Consider the following 15,733-nt stretch of genomic DNA (forward strand, 5'->3'; position numbering starts at 1 on the left):
CCTCCTTTGAAAAATAGGGTCAGTGTGGGGAGGTTTTGCAGCTGACATGACAGGACTCCCGATTAGAGCACCTCTTAATACTTATAAGGTCAATCTGGTGATAAAGTTCAGGAGAACCAAATTAAAAAAAAAAAAAACCTATTTAAACGACACAGGGACTATAAAGTCTCAAATGCGCTCAAATGGTGATGCCCATGGCACCTGCAGTGTCGTAAAGGTATGATAGAAACAACTGGTGTTCAGATGCAGGGACCCCAATGAGAAGGACATGGACACAGGGCAGACCTCTGCAATGGCCCCAGAAATAGTTCTGGTGGGTAAATCAAGAAAGGGCAGTTTAGAGAAGAAAGTCTATCCCAAATCTGTGACGTAATCTGCGAAGTCAGGACAACATAGTAAGGAGTCAGGAAATATGGGCCAAAGGAGGCCTAGCAGAGGTTTTGGGTAATGACTATCTTGTCTTCCTAGTGCTGGCACGAAATCGAGATTCGGGAACTATCTCTGACGTTACTGAATCCGGGGCTCAGCTGACCTCCACGGGTTCCAGTGAACCTACCGGGAAAATCTCAGTCAGGCAGAATAGGGTGGGACAAACTGGGACTAACCCACAGGACTCAACCACGCCTTCTTTCCCGCCACGCCCGCACTGAGGCTGCGCAGGCCTTTTACGACGGGCCGGAAAGCAGCAGTCGCCGAGGGATTACGCGGACCCAGCAGCAATGGGGGTAAGGGGAGGCGATTCCGTCCAGGCAGGGAGCGGAGTAACGAGGTGGGGTGGAGGCGGCGAGGACCTAAGAGTGTCGAGTTCGCGGCAGGAGAGAACGTGAAGAGACGGGGCTAGCGGAGGAACTGGGCGGCAGGGCGTGAGCGGGACGGGGCGGGACGAAGCTGCGCAGGCGTGGTAACATAGCCAACCTGGCCCGCCCTCTTCTCAGAAAATCGCGCTGCAGCTGAAGGCCACGCTGGAGAACGTCACCAATCTTCGGCCAGTGGGCGAGGACTTCCGGTGGTACCTGAAGGTGCGGCTGAGCGGGTTCCTTCAGAGGAGGGAGGGTTGGAGGCGGTGGGCGCGCCAAGGGTTCCGGGACTGTTCCCGGAGCTGTGCTGTGTCTCTCAGTGTGACACACGACTGTTCCCCGGAGCTGTGCTGTGCGTCAGTGTGACACACGAAGTGTCCGGCTCCCGGCTGGCGTTGTAGGTTTCCTTATTGGTTAATCTATACCTGATCTTGGAACTCCGTTTTGTTTTGTTTTCTGAGATAGGGTCTCATGTAATTTAGACTGGCTTTGAAGTCGCTGTGTAGCGGAGAAAGACCTTGACCGCCTGATCCGCTTGCCGTCATCTTCCGAGTTCTAGTATTACAGGTGTGCGGCCCCCACACCTGGTGGAACATTTTTTCACTCCAGGGGAGAGAATCTAGGGCTTCATGCAAGAGCTCTTCCACTGAGTAATTTCCCAGTGTTAGGAACACGATTTCTTTATTTTTATTTTATATGTAGAATGTTTTGCCTGCATGTATGTACGTTCACTCCTGTCGTGCAGTGCCCCCCCCCCAGGTCAAAAGATGGAGCGGTTCCCCTGGAACCGGAGTTAGGGTTGGTTGTTAACCACCATGTAGGTGCTGGGAAACAGTACTCTTAACCGCTGAACCATCTCTCCAGACCCAGATTTCTATTTATTTTATAATTTTTCCCTTTGTTAACTATTTCATGGTTTGTAAACAGAACAAAATGCTATTTGACAGAATCTTATTATTTTAAAAGGTGAGTAAATTCACCTTGTTTTATTTGCTGGGCTAATCGTAAGATAGTTTAGTGTATGAACTCTCTTTACTTCCCCACACAATACTAATAAACCTAGTACCCTAGCAGCATTGTCTGTAGAGGTCCAAACAGTTAAGTTCTTCACCGTCCCAGATGCCAGAGCTTCTGCTTTATCGTTCTTCCAGTCTAATTCAGCATCCTTACATGCCCATCAAAAGCTTTATCTTTCTGGAAGCCGTATTTGATCACTTTTACTTTCCAGTTTTTTCCTCAGTGCTAGGCAAGTGTTCTACCCCAGAGCTCCCTATTTCCAGATGTTTTGAAGCATGAGTTCCAGGGCTTATTTGAAGAATTAGCATTCTTTGTCTTTAAGAAGCACAGAATAATGGATACAGAAAGAAAGAACAACAACAAATAAGTAATGCTTGACCCAAGCACCCTTGGTGCCTGTGGAAACACAAAGTTCCTAAGCAAGCAAAATGTTGGGGCCTGTTGAGACCATTTCAGTACCACATAACCCTTGCATCCCCAAACAAATGGAGAACTTCTTAGAGGAAAGTAGGTGCTTACCGTCCAGTAGCATGAGAAAAACTTGTTCCTTGCCTCGCGAGAAGTCTAGTTATGTCCTTATTGTGGTTGTTTGTGGGTTGAGGTAAGAAGGAATCAGAAGGGGGGATGGAGAGATGGCTCAGTGGTTAAGAGCACTGACTGCTCTTGCAAAGGACCTGGGTTTGAGTCGCAGCACCCACACAGTGGCTAACAGCCATCCATAACTCCAGTGACACCCTCTTCTGACCTACACGGAAATTGTACGACATGGGTGCACTTAACATAGATGCAGGCAATACATTCATACACATAAAATATTAAAAAAAGAAAATAATTGCGCTGGAGAGATGGCTCAGCGGTTAAGAACACTGGTGGTTCTTGCAGAAGACCTGGGTTCGAATCCCAGCACCCACATGGCAGCTAACAGCTGTCAGTAACTCCAGCTCCAGGTGACTGTGGGAAAAGGCAGCTTGCTTTCATGAAGTGATGGGCTGCATCTAATATGTGGACGGCCTTAATAGAACAAAGATGGCCACCCCTGAGCAAGAAGGAATTCTTCCCACAGACTGACTTTAGACTTGAACTGCAGCTCTTCCTTGTGTCTCCAAGGAAGTCTCCCCTGAAGATTTTGGACTTGTACCTCCACAAGTGTATGAGGCAATTCCTTTAAAAAACAACTATTTTGGGGCTGGAGAGATGGCTCAGCAGTTAAGAACATTGGCTGTTCTTGCAGAAGACCCAGGTTAGAATCCCAGCACCCACATGGCAGCTAATCTGTAACTCCAGTCCCAGGGGGTCCAACAGCCTCTTCTGACCTCCGAGGGCATTGTGTAACACAGGTGCACTTACCTACATGCAGGCAATACACACATACACATAAAATAAAAATAATAAAAAAGATAATTGAAATTGGGTAGTGGGGGGTGCAACTAGGGGAGAGATCTAAATATCAAAATATATTGTATAAAATGTGCAAAAATTCAATTAAAAATTGTTAAATAATTTGGATTAAATGAAATTTAAAAAAAATAATCAGAAGGTAGTCTATGCTGGTGCATAATGGCACTCACCTGTAATCCTAGCACTCAGGCAGAGACAGGAGGATCTCAAGTTCAAAGTCATCCTGAGCTATCACAGTGAGATCATATTTAAAATAAATGCGAGGTGGTAGGTTATGAGCCCGCCTACTTACACTGTATTTACCCTTCCCCCAGTGCCTCTTTACCTAAGCTGCTTTATTAATACTTTGTTTCTTCCCCAAGATGAAATGTGGCAACTGTGGTGAGATTTCAGAGAAGTGGCAATATATCCGGCTGATGGTAATAGTCCCACTGTAGACACATATATTTCTGGGAAGAAAGTGGAAGAACTAGCCTTCATCTCTCCGTTCTTTGAACTCTGTTTTGTTGTTGTGTGTGGTTTGAGAGGGCAAGCAGCAGTGTGATCAGTACTGGGAATAACAGGCATTTTGGGGCTATGAGGTAAAGTTCAAATTCGAGGGGAACTCTTTCTCAGTCTCCAGAAGTCTCTTCAGGATTGCTTCTCCCTACCCCATATGTGTGCTAGGGATTGAGTCCAGAGGTTTGCATACACTAAACATGCTTTACCACTAAGCTGCCTCTAATCCCCAGGATGCTTGTCAGCAAGTCACTCACTTCTGTAAATCTTGACCTCTAACTAGTTAATAGGTAGTGGGATGAGATCTCTTTGAGACCCTTGCATCTAGTTGTTACATAACTACAGGTTCTGTTTGCTTCTTATCAGGACAGTGTGGCACTGAAAGGAGGCCGTGGCAGTGCTTCCATGGTCCAGAAGTGTAAGCTGTGTGCACGAGAAAACTCCATTGGTAGGTCAAGCTATGACTACTAAGAGAGCAGGCTCATGTTGCCTGTGGGTGGGTTCAAGCCTGAGGTTCTTTATAAAGCCTTTGAAACTTACTGTTTTTCCCAGGCCATAGTTGGGCGCCTGGAGCCAGGGGATGGATTTAAGTCAGCTTTTCTTTTTTGTATTTCAGAGATTTTGAGCAACACCATCAAGTCTTACAATGTAAGTTTGCTGCCCTAGTGACAAGGCCATTAGGATTAAATCTAAATGTGGGGCTGGGAAGTGGGTTCTAGACTCGTAACTGCATCAGAGTGGCCTGCTGCAGGACACTGTCCTATGTACTTATTTACTCACTTTGTTTTGTTTGAGACTAGGTTTCACTAGGTAGCCCAGGCCTCAAACCCACCATCCTCCCACTTCAGACTCCTGAATGCTAAGATTATAGGCCCTTGACACCATGGCTTTGTGCTTATTTATTTATTCTTGTATGCACTTAACTTGGCTGTGCATTTGCTAAGTTCATCTTCTACCATACACTTGATGCTACTGCAGTGTCTTCCTAAAAGTACAATGGAGTGAAAGTATGGTCACGGTACTTGGTGGCTGAGCCCGTGGGTAAGGTAGGCGTGGATTTCCTGGATTTTCACCTCCCAGGAGGTGCCCTTTCCACACACATAGCCATACTCTCATGACATGGTAGGTAGTATATTGGACCATTTGGATGATCTGGAGACTTTGTAGCTTAACATTTGTCCTCATAGTCTTGGTACTGATAATTTCCCATTTGTTGAGCAGTGTTAGATCCTATGCTTGGCTTTTTATATATGTTTCAGAATCTCACAATAAATGTAGGGTTTACCTCAGCTCTGTTGACAATTTAGGATTCGTATGCCCAGAGGGAAGAAAGGCAGAACTCAGCTTCACATCCAGGAAGGCTGACCCAAGAATCCTTGTCTGCAGAATCCATGTCTACAGAATATCCTGTGTGGAGCAGTGCCACAGCAGGTTTCTTTCAGAAGGGGATGACTTGGTCCTGGCTCCCACTCTAGACTTGAAGGTGCAATAAGAGCCCACATGGCAGGCAGGAAGGGTATAGGGGTCTCCCTGGGCAGTTGGTCTGCCTCCTCAGTACACTCCCTTTCTAGGCTGAAGACAATGAGAAGTTCAAGACAATAGTAGAGTTTGAGTGTCGGGGCCTTGAACCATTTGACTTCCAGCCCCAGGTATGTATTTTTAAGAGAATCCTGTCTTTGGGGAGGGGATTGTGACTTGACAGAACTTTGCTTCTTACAGAGACTGAAAGGCCAGGCATGGTGGTGCATGCCTTTAATCCTGGCACTTGGGAGGCAGAGATAGGCAGATCTCTATGAGTTCAAGGCCAGCCTGGTCTACAAAGTGAGTTTCAGGCCCACTGGGGCTATAGGGAGGCCATGTCTCTAAAAGACAAAATAATAATAGGGGCTGTGAAAGAGGAATTCTCCATCTTTTTTTCTTCTTCCTTTGGTGCTCTACATGGACCAGGAATTTGAAGAACGGTGATTGTCATTTACTAAGTGCTTACTATATGCTGGGCTCCCTGCATTTTTTTTTAAACATGTTACTCCATTTTAAACTCACAAACCCTGGGGAGTAATTCTTCCTAGTTTTCAGATGAGGGAAAAACTTCAGAGCTGCTGCAGCTTGCCCAGGGTCCCACATTTAGGAAGGACTAGGGCTGTGATTTGAACCCAGGTCTGTCTGACTCTAGGGCCAGCACTCACCTTTCTATTTGTGCGGCATCTTCACCTCAGTAAATCTGTAAGGCAGAGATAATTTTGTCATCCCATCTTATTACCAGAAAAACCAATGTCCAAGTAGGTGTTGTTAGCACACACTTGTAACCTCAGTACTCAGAAAGTAAGGCACTGTGTTGCCAGGGCTGCCACCAGGCCTGGAAGCTCAGCAGTTTTTCTGAAGCATTTGCTCACACTGCAGCTGCTTTTATTTTGAAGACTTTGCTAGAAAGGCCAGCTTTGGGGCCAGTCTTCACATGCTTTCAGTGTCTTCTTTCTCCCAGCCTAACTGTTGCCTTCCTGTCCCTTGCAGGCTGGGTTTGTGGCTGAGGGTGTGGAGTCAGGGACAGTCTTCAATGATATTAATCTGCAAGAAAAGGTGAGACTCGGGGGACCCTGCAAGATGTTACATGGTATCTGGTGGGAATTATCCTTTTGGTGAACACGGCTTACCAGTAGAGAGCTAGCTCTGCATTTTTGTGCTTTTTATTGGTACTTCTGCTGTTTAAATAGTTGCAAGTATAGTGCTGAAGTGCTGTCTGTGTTTGTACAAGCAGGAAGACTACATGTGACTGACACACAACGTGCACATAGAGATACTTCATTCAGATATGAGTTACAGTGCTGTTCACTGAACTAAATGTCATTGAATTAACAATCCATATTAAATAGACTATCTTTAAACAGAAACACATAAATCATTTTTGATTGATTGATCAATATTGATCAATTGATAAAACTGTTATGATCAGACATTCAAGAGAACCTAACCCTGTTTTCAACTGGGAGCAGTGGTTCAAATATTTTTAGTGATTTTATAGAACCCAAAAAGTAATTTTGGGGCTAGAGAGATGACTCAGCAGTTAAAGAGCACTGGCTGCTCTTGCAGAGGACCCAGGTTCAAGTCCTAGCACCCACATGGTGGCTAACCCACAACTCCAGTTCCAAGGGAATCAGACACCCTCTACAACCTCTCCAGGCATTGCATGACACAGGTGCACTTATATACAGGCAATACACTTATACACATGAATTTTTTTTTTTAAGTAATTATCTGTGCTGGATAGCTTTAGTGTCAACTTGACACACTTGGGTTGAGGGAGCCTCAGTTGGGGAATTTCCTCTATTGGACTGGCCTATGGTCATGTCTGAGGGGCATCTTCTTGATGAGTGATGTCGGAGGGCCCAGCCCACTGTGGGTGGTGCCATCCCTGGGCAGATGGGCCTGTGTTGCATAAGAAAGCAGGCTGACCAGGGGCCAGGGAGTAAGTTATCCATGGCCTGTGCTCTAGCTCCTGCCTCCAGGTTCCTGCCCTGGGTGTCTACCTTGGGCTCCTGGATGAACTGCAACCTGGGAGATGTAAGCTAAATAAACCCTTTCCTCCCAAGTTGGTACTGGTTGGAGTATTTTGTCACAGCTAGGACAGCTTCTGTATTACTAGACCTGTTACAACAATGCAGGTAGACAAGTCTTCTGCTCCAGCCTTGAAGGAAGGACAACAGCTACATTCCATCTGCACAGCACCTTTTAACAGCAGCAGCTGGCATTTAATGAGCTCCTCTCTGTGACAGGCACTGTGCAAAATGCTTTTCCACGTGTTTCCTCATTTTATACTTTAAACATTCACTCAGAAGTCTGCTGTTTCCCTTTTTAAATAAAGAACAGAACACAGACTCGGAGGAGTGACAGGGCTTGTCCAGGTACAAAGCTGAGCTCTGGAGTTCTGGCCTGAGTTGTCTGACTCTTAGTCTTGCATGTTTATGATTAGCTGAGTCAGAGCCTACATTAGGCTTTGAAACTCCCAGTTCTTCACTGCCCACACTGTCCAATTCTTACTTAAAAGCTAATGTTGCCCTCTTATTTCATAGGACTGGACAGACTATGATGAAAAAGCTCAGGAGTCTGTGGGAATCTACGAGGTCACTCACCAGTTCGTGAAGTGCTGAACCTTCTTCCTGCAAACTTGCCCAAAGAACTGATAGAGACAAAGTGCCCCAAGAAGCAGCCCCCATGGAGGCGTGTCCCCTCATCCCTCATCTCCTAACAGCTGTATGAAGCCCCTTTTGGGCTTTGTCATCCCACCAATAAATCCCCTGATGAATGAAGATAGAGCTGAGCCACCAGCCACTCCCTCCACAAATAGGAATGGACTCCGGAGCTCTTTGCTTCCTGGTACCCTGTACCAGATCCAATTTGCAAAATATGTTAGAGCCTATAAGGGCTCTCTAGTTCTTGGGGAGTAGGTAAGTGAACTCACAGGATCAAAGGCATGAATTTCAGTGGCACAAAGGAGAGAGAAGCCTGTGGAATGGAGTCATGAGCCCAGCAGTACCGAGCTAAAATACTGCCTTGATCACTGTGGCTCTCCAGTAAAGCCAGGCATTTCTTTTAGCTCCTCTCTTCACATCTAGATCTCCAGAGGTTTGCAGCCCTTTTCTGGCAGGTATCCATCCGCCCCGTGGAAGTCCTGGCTGATGGTCAGTCTCTTTCTCACTTGTTATGATAGGGTACTTCCTGTCAGAAGAGTCAGTATGAAAGTTCCTCCTTATGCTAAGTTAGTTTCTATGTTCCCTGAAGCACCTTGCTGGGCCCACTTGTCCTCTGTGGCTACACCTATGTGTTTTGCTTCCAGACAACCCTTTGGAGTGGTTAGGACAGGAGGCATGACTTGCTGAGTCTTGTGGGCCTTGGTTCCATGGGACCAGAGGTTCCCACATAGTGGACAAAATTGTTGAGTGTACTGCAGGGTCATGAGGATGCTCATTTCTTCATACTTGGAAACCCACCATTTGGAAAACCTTTTGCCACAGACTAATAATCTGCTAGAGCCTAAAAAAATTTTTTTAAATTACATGTACTTGTCTCTGTTTTGTGTATGAGTATGTGTGTATGAGTGCAGGAGCCTGCAGAGGCCAGAAGAGGACGTTGGATCCTCTAGAGCTAGAGAGACAGCTGTGAGCCACCCAACATGGCTGCTGGGACCCAAACTCAGGTCTTGTACAAGAGTAATACATGCTCTTATTTGCTCAGCCATCTCTCCAGCCTCTCTTCCCCAGCTTTCTGAGAACTGGGAAAGGGTATGCCCATTGTCGGGCGGCTTGTGAGGGTCCTAAACAAGGATGCTATACGAGAGAAAACAAAGAGCAAGTCGCATATTTAATAGGTGATGAAATGCTCAGGCATTCCATTTACAGTCGGTGAAATATGGACTCCCCTCATCACTGCTTCTGCTTATTGTGCTGGGTTCCTACAACTGTGACAAGAAAGACGAAAGGGAGGAAATAACTCCGGTTTTCACAGGATCTTCCCATTTAAAAGCCCCAAAGAGCTAACGTGCTGGACTTAAGATCTACATAGAAATCAAAGGCATTTCAGTACATTAACAAACAACATAGGATTCAAGAAAAGATGCCTTTTATAGCAGCAGCCAAGGGTGGCGTGTAGCTCAGGGTTAGAGCACTTACCTAACATGCATGAGTCACTGTGTTCAGTCTTCAGCACCACAAAAGATAACATCAAGAAAATACTCCTCGGCCTAGAGAGATGACTCAGCGATAAGAAACACTGTTCTTGCAGAAGACCCGGGTTCAAGTCCCAGTGCCCACATGGCAGCTAACAACTGTCCGTAATTCCAGTTCCAGGGGATCTGACAGCCTCTTCTGTCTTCCTCAGGCATTGCACGACACAGGTGCACTTAACATACACACAGGCAATACATGCATACATGTAAAAATAAAATATTAAAAAACAGCGTAGGAGTTGATCTCAGAGATTTATAACAAGAATACTATTAAGCTTTACTAAAAGGAATTAAAAGACCTATATTGGGCTGGAGAGATGGCTAAGCAGTTAAGAACACTGGCTGTTTTTGTAGACTACCCAGGTTTTGAATCCCAGCACCCACATGGCAGCTAACAACTGCAACTCCAGTTCCAGGGGATCCAACAGCCTCTTCTGTCCTCTGTGGGCATTACACGACACGGGTGCACTTATTACCTACATGGAGGCCACACATGCATACACATAAATAAAAAAGAAAAAGATTATCATTGGATAGGAAGACAATATACACTCATTTTCAACACGTTTGTATTTATAAATTTCATTGCAATCTTAATTTTTGTTTAGTGTAACTTAAGTTGGTTCTGAAACCTCTATGAGACCCAGGTGGGAGATGTATGTGCCAGTCACCATAATGAGCAGAGCAGTTGCTGTTAAGCCAGTGTGGTATTGGCCCTGAGATAGCCAAATAGACCAACAAACAGACCCATTGTCATAAAAAATTGCTTATTGACAGATGGTATTGAAAATCAATATGTTAATTATTAAGTCTGTGTGTTGGGACTCGTTAAACTAATGAAAAAAAGGCTGGAGGCCTACTTCATTCTGCACATGAAGATCTATTCCACCCAAGGGTTGGTAAGCTTGGGTATTTAGGCACTGCAGTATGTGGGAGACACAGATCCCTGGGTTTACTATCTACCTGCAAACCTGGAGCAAGTGTCTGCCCTCTCAGGACTTTAATTTCTTGATCTGAAAAATGAGGGCACTTCCAGCTCAGTGAGATCAGTCCAAATGCTGTGTTTGATCTCTGCCCCATTAAGCAGGCTTAGACACATGTATAAGCTGTGAATACAAGGTAGCTTCCAGAGGAATGGGGAGATGTTTCAGTCAGTAAAGTGCTTGCCACACAAGCATGAGGACTTGAGTTCAATCTCAGTATTCATGTAAGCTGGGGATGGCAGCATGTGTCTGTAATACTGCTGTTGGAAAGGCAGACAGGAGATTCATTGGGGTTTACTGGCCAGCCAGTGTAGCTGAATTGGTGCGCTCCAGGTTCGGTGAGCAGCTTTGTCTCAAAGAATAAGACGGAAAGCAAATGTGGAAGACACCCAGCAACAGCCTCTGGCCTTTACAAGCACATGCCCAATACATACTCAAACACGTACAAACAAAACAAAAAGTTCCACACCAGGACAGTGATGTCCAGGTAGAGACTGAGACTCCTAGAAGTGGGGGAGCAGAAGATGAGATTACACAAGTCCTAAATTACCTACTGGATTTTTAAAACAACCAATTATGGGGTGGGAGGATTGGAGGTCAGAGGACAACTTGCAGGAGTCCATTCTTTCCTTCTAGGAATGTGGGTTCCCAAGATTCAGGCTTGAGGGCATGTGCCTTTACTCACTGAACCATCTAGCTAGCCCATTTTTTATTGTCTTTATTTTTTTAATTTAATTTTATGTGTATGAGTGTATTGCCTGTATATATGTAAGTGCACCTGTGTCGTGCAATGCCTCTGGAGGTCAGAAGAAGGCATCAGATTCCCTAGAACTGGAGCTACAGATGGTTGTTAACCACCATGTGGGTTCTGGGACTCAAACCTGGGTCCTCTGCAAGAGCAGCCAGTGCTTTCAACTGCTGAGCCATCTCTCCAGCCCCAAGCTAGCCCATTTTTAAAATTACATTTTAAATTGTATTTTGTGCCGGGTGTGGTGGTATGTGCCTTTAGTCCCAGCACTTGGGAGGCAGAGGCAAGCGGATCTCTGTGAGTTCAAGCCTAGCCTGGTCTATATAGTGAGTTCCAGGCCTGCTGGGGCTACAGGGAGACCCTGTCTCAAAAAGACCAAAAAAAGGGCTGGAGAGATGGCTCAGCGGTTAAGAACACTGGTTGTTCTTGCAGAAGACCGGGGTTTAAATCCCAGCACCCACATGGCAGCTAACAACTGTCCGTAACTCCAATTCCAGGGGATCCGACAGCCTCTTCTGACCTCCGAGGGCATTGCACGACCTAGATGCTCTTACCTACATGCAGGCAATACACACATACACATAAAATTAAAGTTTAAAAAAAAAAGACCAAAAAAAATTAAATTTTATGTATGGGCACACATGTACCACAGTGCGTGTGTGGAGGTCAGAAGATAACTTGTCATCAGGTCTCTCCTACCACGTGGGCTCTTGGGGATCAAACTCAGGTTGTCAGGCTTGGCAGCAAGCTACTTTACCCACTTAGCCATCTCATTGGCTCCCCTAGAGGCTTAAGTTTGGACATTAAAAGTTGTCAATGTGCTCTTTAAAAAAAAAAAAAAAGCTGCTGGGGATAATTGAAGTATCATCTTATCCTGAATCATTTTTTCTTAACTAGGTCTGTATGTGAAAATATGGGTTTCTTTGTGAATAACAATGCTGTAAGTTGGGCTGTAGGCTTCATGGCGGCCATTTCTCCATTTCCCAGAGAGGGCAGAAACATCCAGGGACCAGCCTAACTGAGCTGTAGTGATTATTTCACAACACTGCTGACTCCTTAGTGAGCCAGGTGCTGGTGTGCTGGCGAGTCCCTCAGAGATCCAGAGAGCAGGAAGACACGCACTACTTGGCTTTTTGTATTGCTTCCTGGCACTTAATGTGCATCAGAACATTCACTTGTGTCTTGGAATTTTCACTGGGGGTTAGGCGAATAATTAAGCAATGCCTCCCCACTACTTCTTCAGTTCCAGTAACAAACCAAAGCTCAATTCCACCAAGGTTCCGCCTAGTAAACCAGTGAGTTTATTAGGTTTCCTTACACAGCAGTGGGTGAGAGGTTACAGGCAGTGTTAGATAAAAGCCGGGCAGGGAATAGCCACAGGAAACATAGGAGGACTCCAGTAAATCAAAGTTTATTTCTTAGGCTTGCTGGTGGCTGGCAGCTCAGTTGGGGAGAGAAAGGCAACCAGCAGCTTTCTGACTGCTGAGGAAGTTCTAATAGGGGGATTGGGGAATGTGGAAGGTGGCAAAAATAATCTCTACAGTTTCAAGGGAAGTAGCTTGAACTGAGACAGCTCTTATATCAGTGGGTCTGGGTACAGGGACCTGTTTATCTTCCAAAATTATCTGGGGAACAGCTTTGTGCTGAGACAGCTCTAAATGTAGCTGCCTGGCCAGTTCCTGTTTTGCAAGGGGGCCCTCGTGGCCTCTCTTGTGAGGCTTTTTTACACTGGGAGAGGGTCGTCTGCAGACCTGGACTCTTAACATTCCAGCCTTTCATGTTACAGGATAGGGGGTGGCATTTTCCCATCATGGCTACTTCCTGCTGGTCAAGGTTGATGTGGGGAAAGGAAGGCTGGAGTCAGGGTCCTGTCAGGCAGCGGGAATTTCCAGCTTGTGCATCTGGACAAAGTCCTCGGTGGTCGACAGGTGTTTATACACATGCGGGAAAGGAAAATAACAGTTGGTTAAAGCTGGTATGAGTTAGTTGTATCCAGCCCTGAAAATATCTGAGAAGACAGGGAGCAATGGTTAGCACCAGACTAGTAGAGAGCAGGGGGCCACATAAGGGCAGAAGCCAGGGAGTCAGTACTGAAAACATACCCTATTGGGGTGACTGCCAATACTGGGAAGTTTTAAGTAAGAAATCCTTGGCCACCTGTTGGAGGCATTTTATGTTGTGTTCAACCTTATTTGATTGGTTGACATAATTAACAGCATTTCTTGCCCAAGAAAATGGAGGTACCTCCCTTTTCTGCAGTTAATAGGTCCAGAGCTCACCTGTTCTGGAGTGCAACTTCAGCCAGGGAGGCAGTTGCTGTTGTGATATCTGGATTGACTGGGCTGTTGCTTCCACTGCTGTAGTAAGTCCCTGCTTGAGGTCCCGGATCTCCTGAGAGAGGTGTTGGGCTGAGAGAAAGGTATGTCCCAGACTCGCTGCCATGAATCCTGTGGGAGTGACAGATGATACCAGGCTGATTCCTACCAGCACTGCTAGAGTAGCTGACCTTTCTGCTCTGCTTTTTTCTGTTTCTATGGAGAGAGAATCATGCACCTCTCCTGAGGCCTATAGATATGAGAATGACTGGAGTGTAGGTATCCTTGACTGGTGGGGAGATATAGGTACATATCTTTTTTCTTTAAATCTTTATTTTTAAAATATTTTATTTATTATTTTTATTTTATGTGTATTTTGCCTACATGTGTGTAAGTGTGCTCGTGTTGTACGGTGCCCGTGGAGGTCAGAATAGAGGGTCAAACCCCTTGGAACTGGAGTTACAGATGACTGTCAGCCCCCACATGTGTGCTGAGATTTGAACCTGGGTCCTCTGCAAGAGCAGCCAGTGCTCTTAACTGCTGAGCCATCTCTCCAGCTCCAATCTGCACTTTTTAGGTAGCTAAAGTTAATCACTCTTTCAGAATGAAAGCAGGTGGCATGGTGATGGTAGGAAGGAGAGGGGCACTGATAACATAGCTCAGTAGCTCATTAACATCCTGTCTGTATTGACCAACTGAACTGATCGCTGCCAGCTGTCCCATCCCTCCATGCCACACAGTCACAGACATAAGGTGCGTGCATCTGGGCTGAGCGAGAGATCATGGAAATGTTAAAAGAAGAAAAAGTAAAAATGATTGCATTAAGCAATATGATCTTCTGCAATCAACAGCTGGTGATAGCAGAACTTTCAATCTTTTATTTTGTCTGGAGCAGAGCAGCTAAGTCTGGTGTTTAGCTGTATTTTGTATTGATTTTCAAAATGACAAAGAAAATTTCAGGAGCTGTCAAACAAACACGAGACATTTATGAAATGAAGTTCTGAAATGATGGTCTTCTGCCACTTGGGCATTCTTCCTCATCTATTATGGGTCTTTCATTAATGATTAGTCGGAAACTTCTGACACAAGCTTTGAAATGTGTCATTGAAAGCATTCTTACTAGGCTGGTGAGATGGCTCAGTGGGTAAAAGTATTTTCTGCCAATCCTGATGACCTGAATTCCATCACTGGGACCCACATGGTGGAAAACCCATTTTTAGATAAACTTTTACTAGATAACCTTAAACTAGTTGACTAAACTATGACCTTAGCCTGGAGATACTAAGCAAGGCTTACCCCATCTAAGGTTATAGTGTCAAACCAATGTTTGATTACATTAAAGTTTTCCTGGGGAACTAATGAATTTACTGAGCTTACGTACAGAGATGACTGAGGGGTTGCTGAGGTGTAGGAGTGACCTGAGAGTATTTGCATTGGAAAGCCCTTACCCAGAATGGATGTTGACTTTTTTATAACCTCATGGGTCAAACCCTCTCTTTATCTAAGGTTATAGTGTCAAACCAATGTTTGATTACATTAAAGTTTTCCTGGGGAACTAATGAATTTACTGAGCTTACGTACAGAGATGACTGAGGGGTTGCTGAGGTGTAGGAGTGACCTGAGAGTATTTGCATTGGAAAGCCCTTACCCAGAATGGATGTTGACTTTTTTATAACCTCATGGGTCAAACCCTCTCTTTGCAGCCTTTGTCTTCCCAAGATTATATACTATAGTCCTTTTCAAATGTAGGAAATCATTTGTAATTAGGGCAGAATTATGTACAGGTGGCTGAGAAGAATGGCTGAATACTCAAGGTGAGGGTCCAAGGACCCTGCTTACCCCTCCTTTAATGAAGGATCATAGCTGTCAACAGGCCCAATTGTGATGATTTTTAGTAAGGAGACGTAGCTGAAGTCATGAAGATGGCAGTTATTTGACTTAGGAGTGATGTGCAGCAGCATCTTATAAGAGAACATGGAATCCAAATTACATACATAAGATAATGTAATTAAGTTAATATTATCCAGTTACATAGTGTGCATTATAAGTTTCCAGATAAATCTTATAGAAAACATAAAACCATTAATAATCTTTGTTATTTTATGTGGTTACAGAATGGTTTACTGTTGGGGACCCCTGTTGTGTAAAGTAGCAGTCTCTCCATGTCCGGATAGCCCACGGGGCTCGGTGTTCTATGCAGAGACTCCTTTTATCAGCAGGGTGCCTTCCTACTCTCTTCCTGACTCATCTTTGAAGTA

The 15,733-nt window shown here is 45.1% G+C and overlaps 1 protein-coding gene and 1 long non-coding RNA gene across 4 annotated transcripts; one reads left to right on the forward strand and one right to left on the reverse strand.

The window, feature by feature from the left end:
- Positions 1-565: 565 nt before the first annotated feature.
- Positions 566-8,760, forward strand: Czib (CXXC motif containing zinc binding protein). 2 transcript variants are annotated; one of them, XM_008837288.3, is made up of 8 exons: positions 568-725; positions 936-1,019; positions 3,575-3,631; positions 4,077-4,158; positions 4,327-4,358; positions 5,282-5,359; positions 6,222-6,287; positions 7,778-8,760. In XM_008837288.3, the coding sequence occupies exons 1-8, from the start codon at positions 720-722 to the stop codon at positions 7,853-7,855; spliced, it is 483 nt and encodes a 160-aa protein (XP_008835510.1). In that variant the 5' UTR covers positions 568-719; the 3' UTR covers positions 7,856-8,760. The 2 variants fall into 2 exon arrangements, with proteins under 2 accessions (XP_017654671.1, XP_008835510.1); XM_017799182.2 differs by lacking the exons at positions 5,282-5,359; positions 6,222-6,287; positions 7,778-8,760 and adding an exon at positions 5,018-5,275 and having other exon boundaries at positions 566-725.
- A 4,101-nt stretch (positions 8,761-12,861) lies between these two features.
- Positions 12,862-15,338, reverse strand: LOC108491044. 2 transcript variants are annotated; one of them, XR_001872540.2, is made up of 3 exons: positions 15,315-15,338; positions 13,440-13,607; positions 12,862-13,073 (listed from the first exon to the last, which is right to left on the reverse strand). It is a non-coding gene; the product is annotated as an uncharacterized LOC108491044 (long non-coding RNA). The 2 variants fall into 2 exon arrangements; XR_001872539.2 differs by having other exon boundaries at positions 12,862-13,168.
- Between the last annotated feature and the right edge of the window lie 395 nt (positions 15,339-15,733).

This window comes from Nannospalax galili, unplaced genomic scaffold (assembly GCF_000622305.1).
Source record: "Nannospalax galili isolate Female #2095 unplaced genomic scaffold, S.galili_v1.0 scaffold1878, whole genome shotgun sequence".
Classification (NCBI taxonomy): domain Eukaryota; kingdom Metazoa; phylum Chordata; class Mammalia; order Rodentia; family Spalacidae; genus Nannospalax; species Nannospalax galili.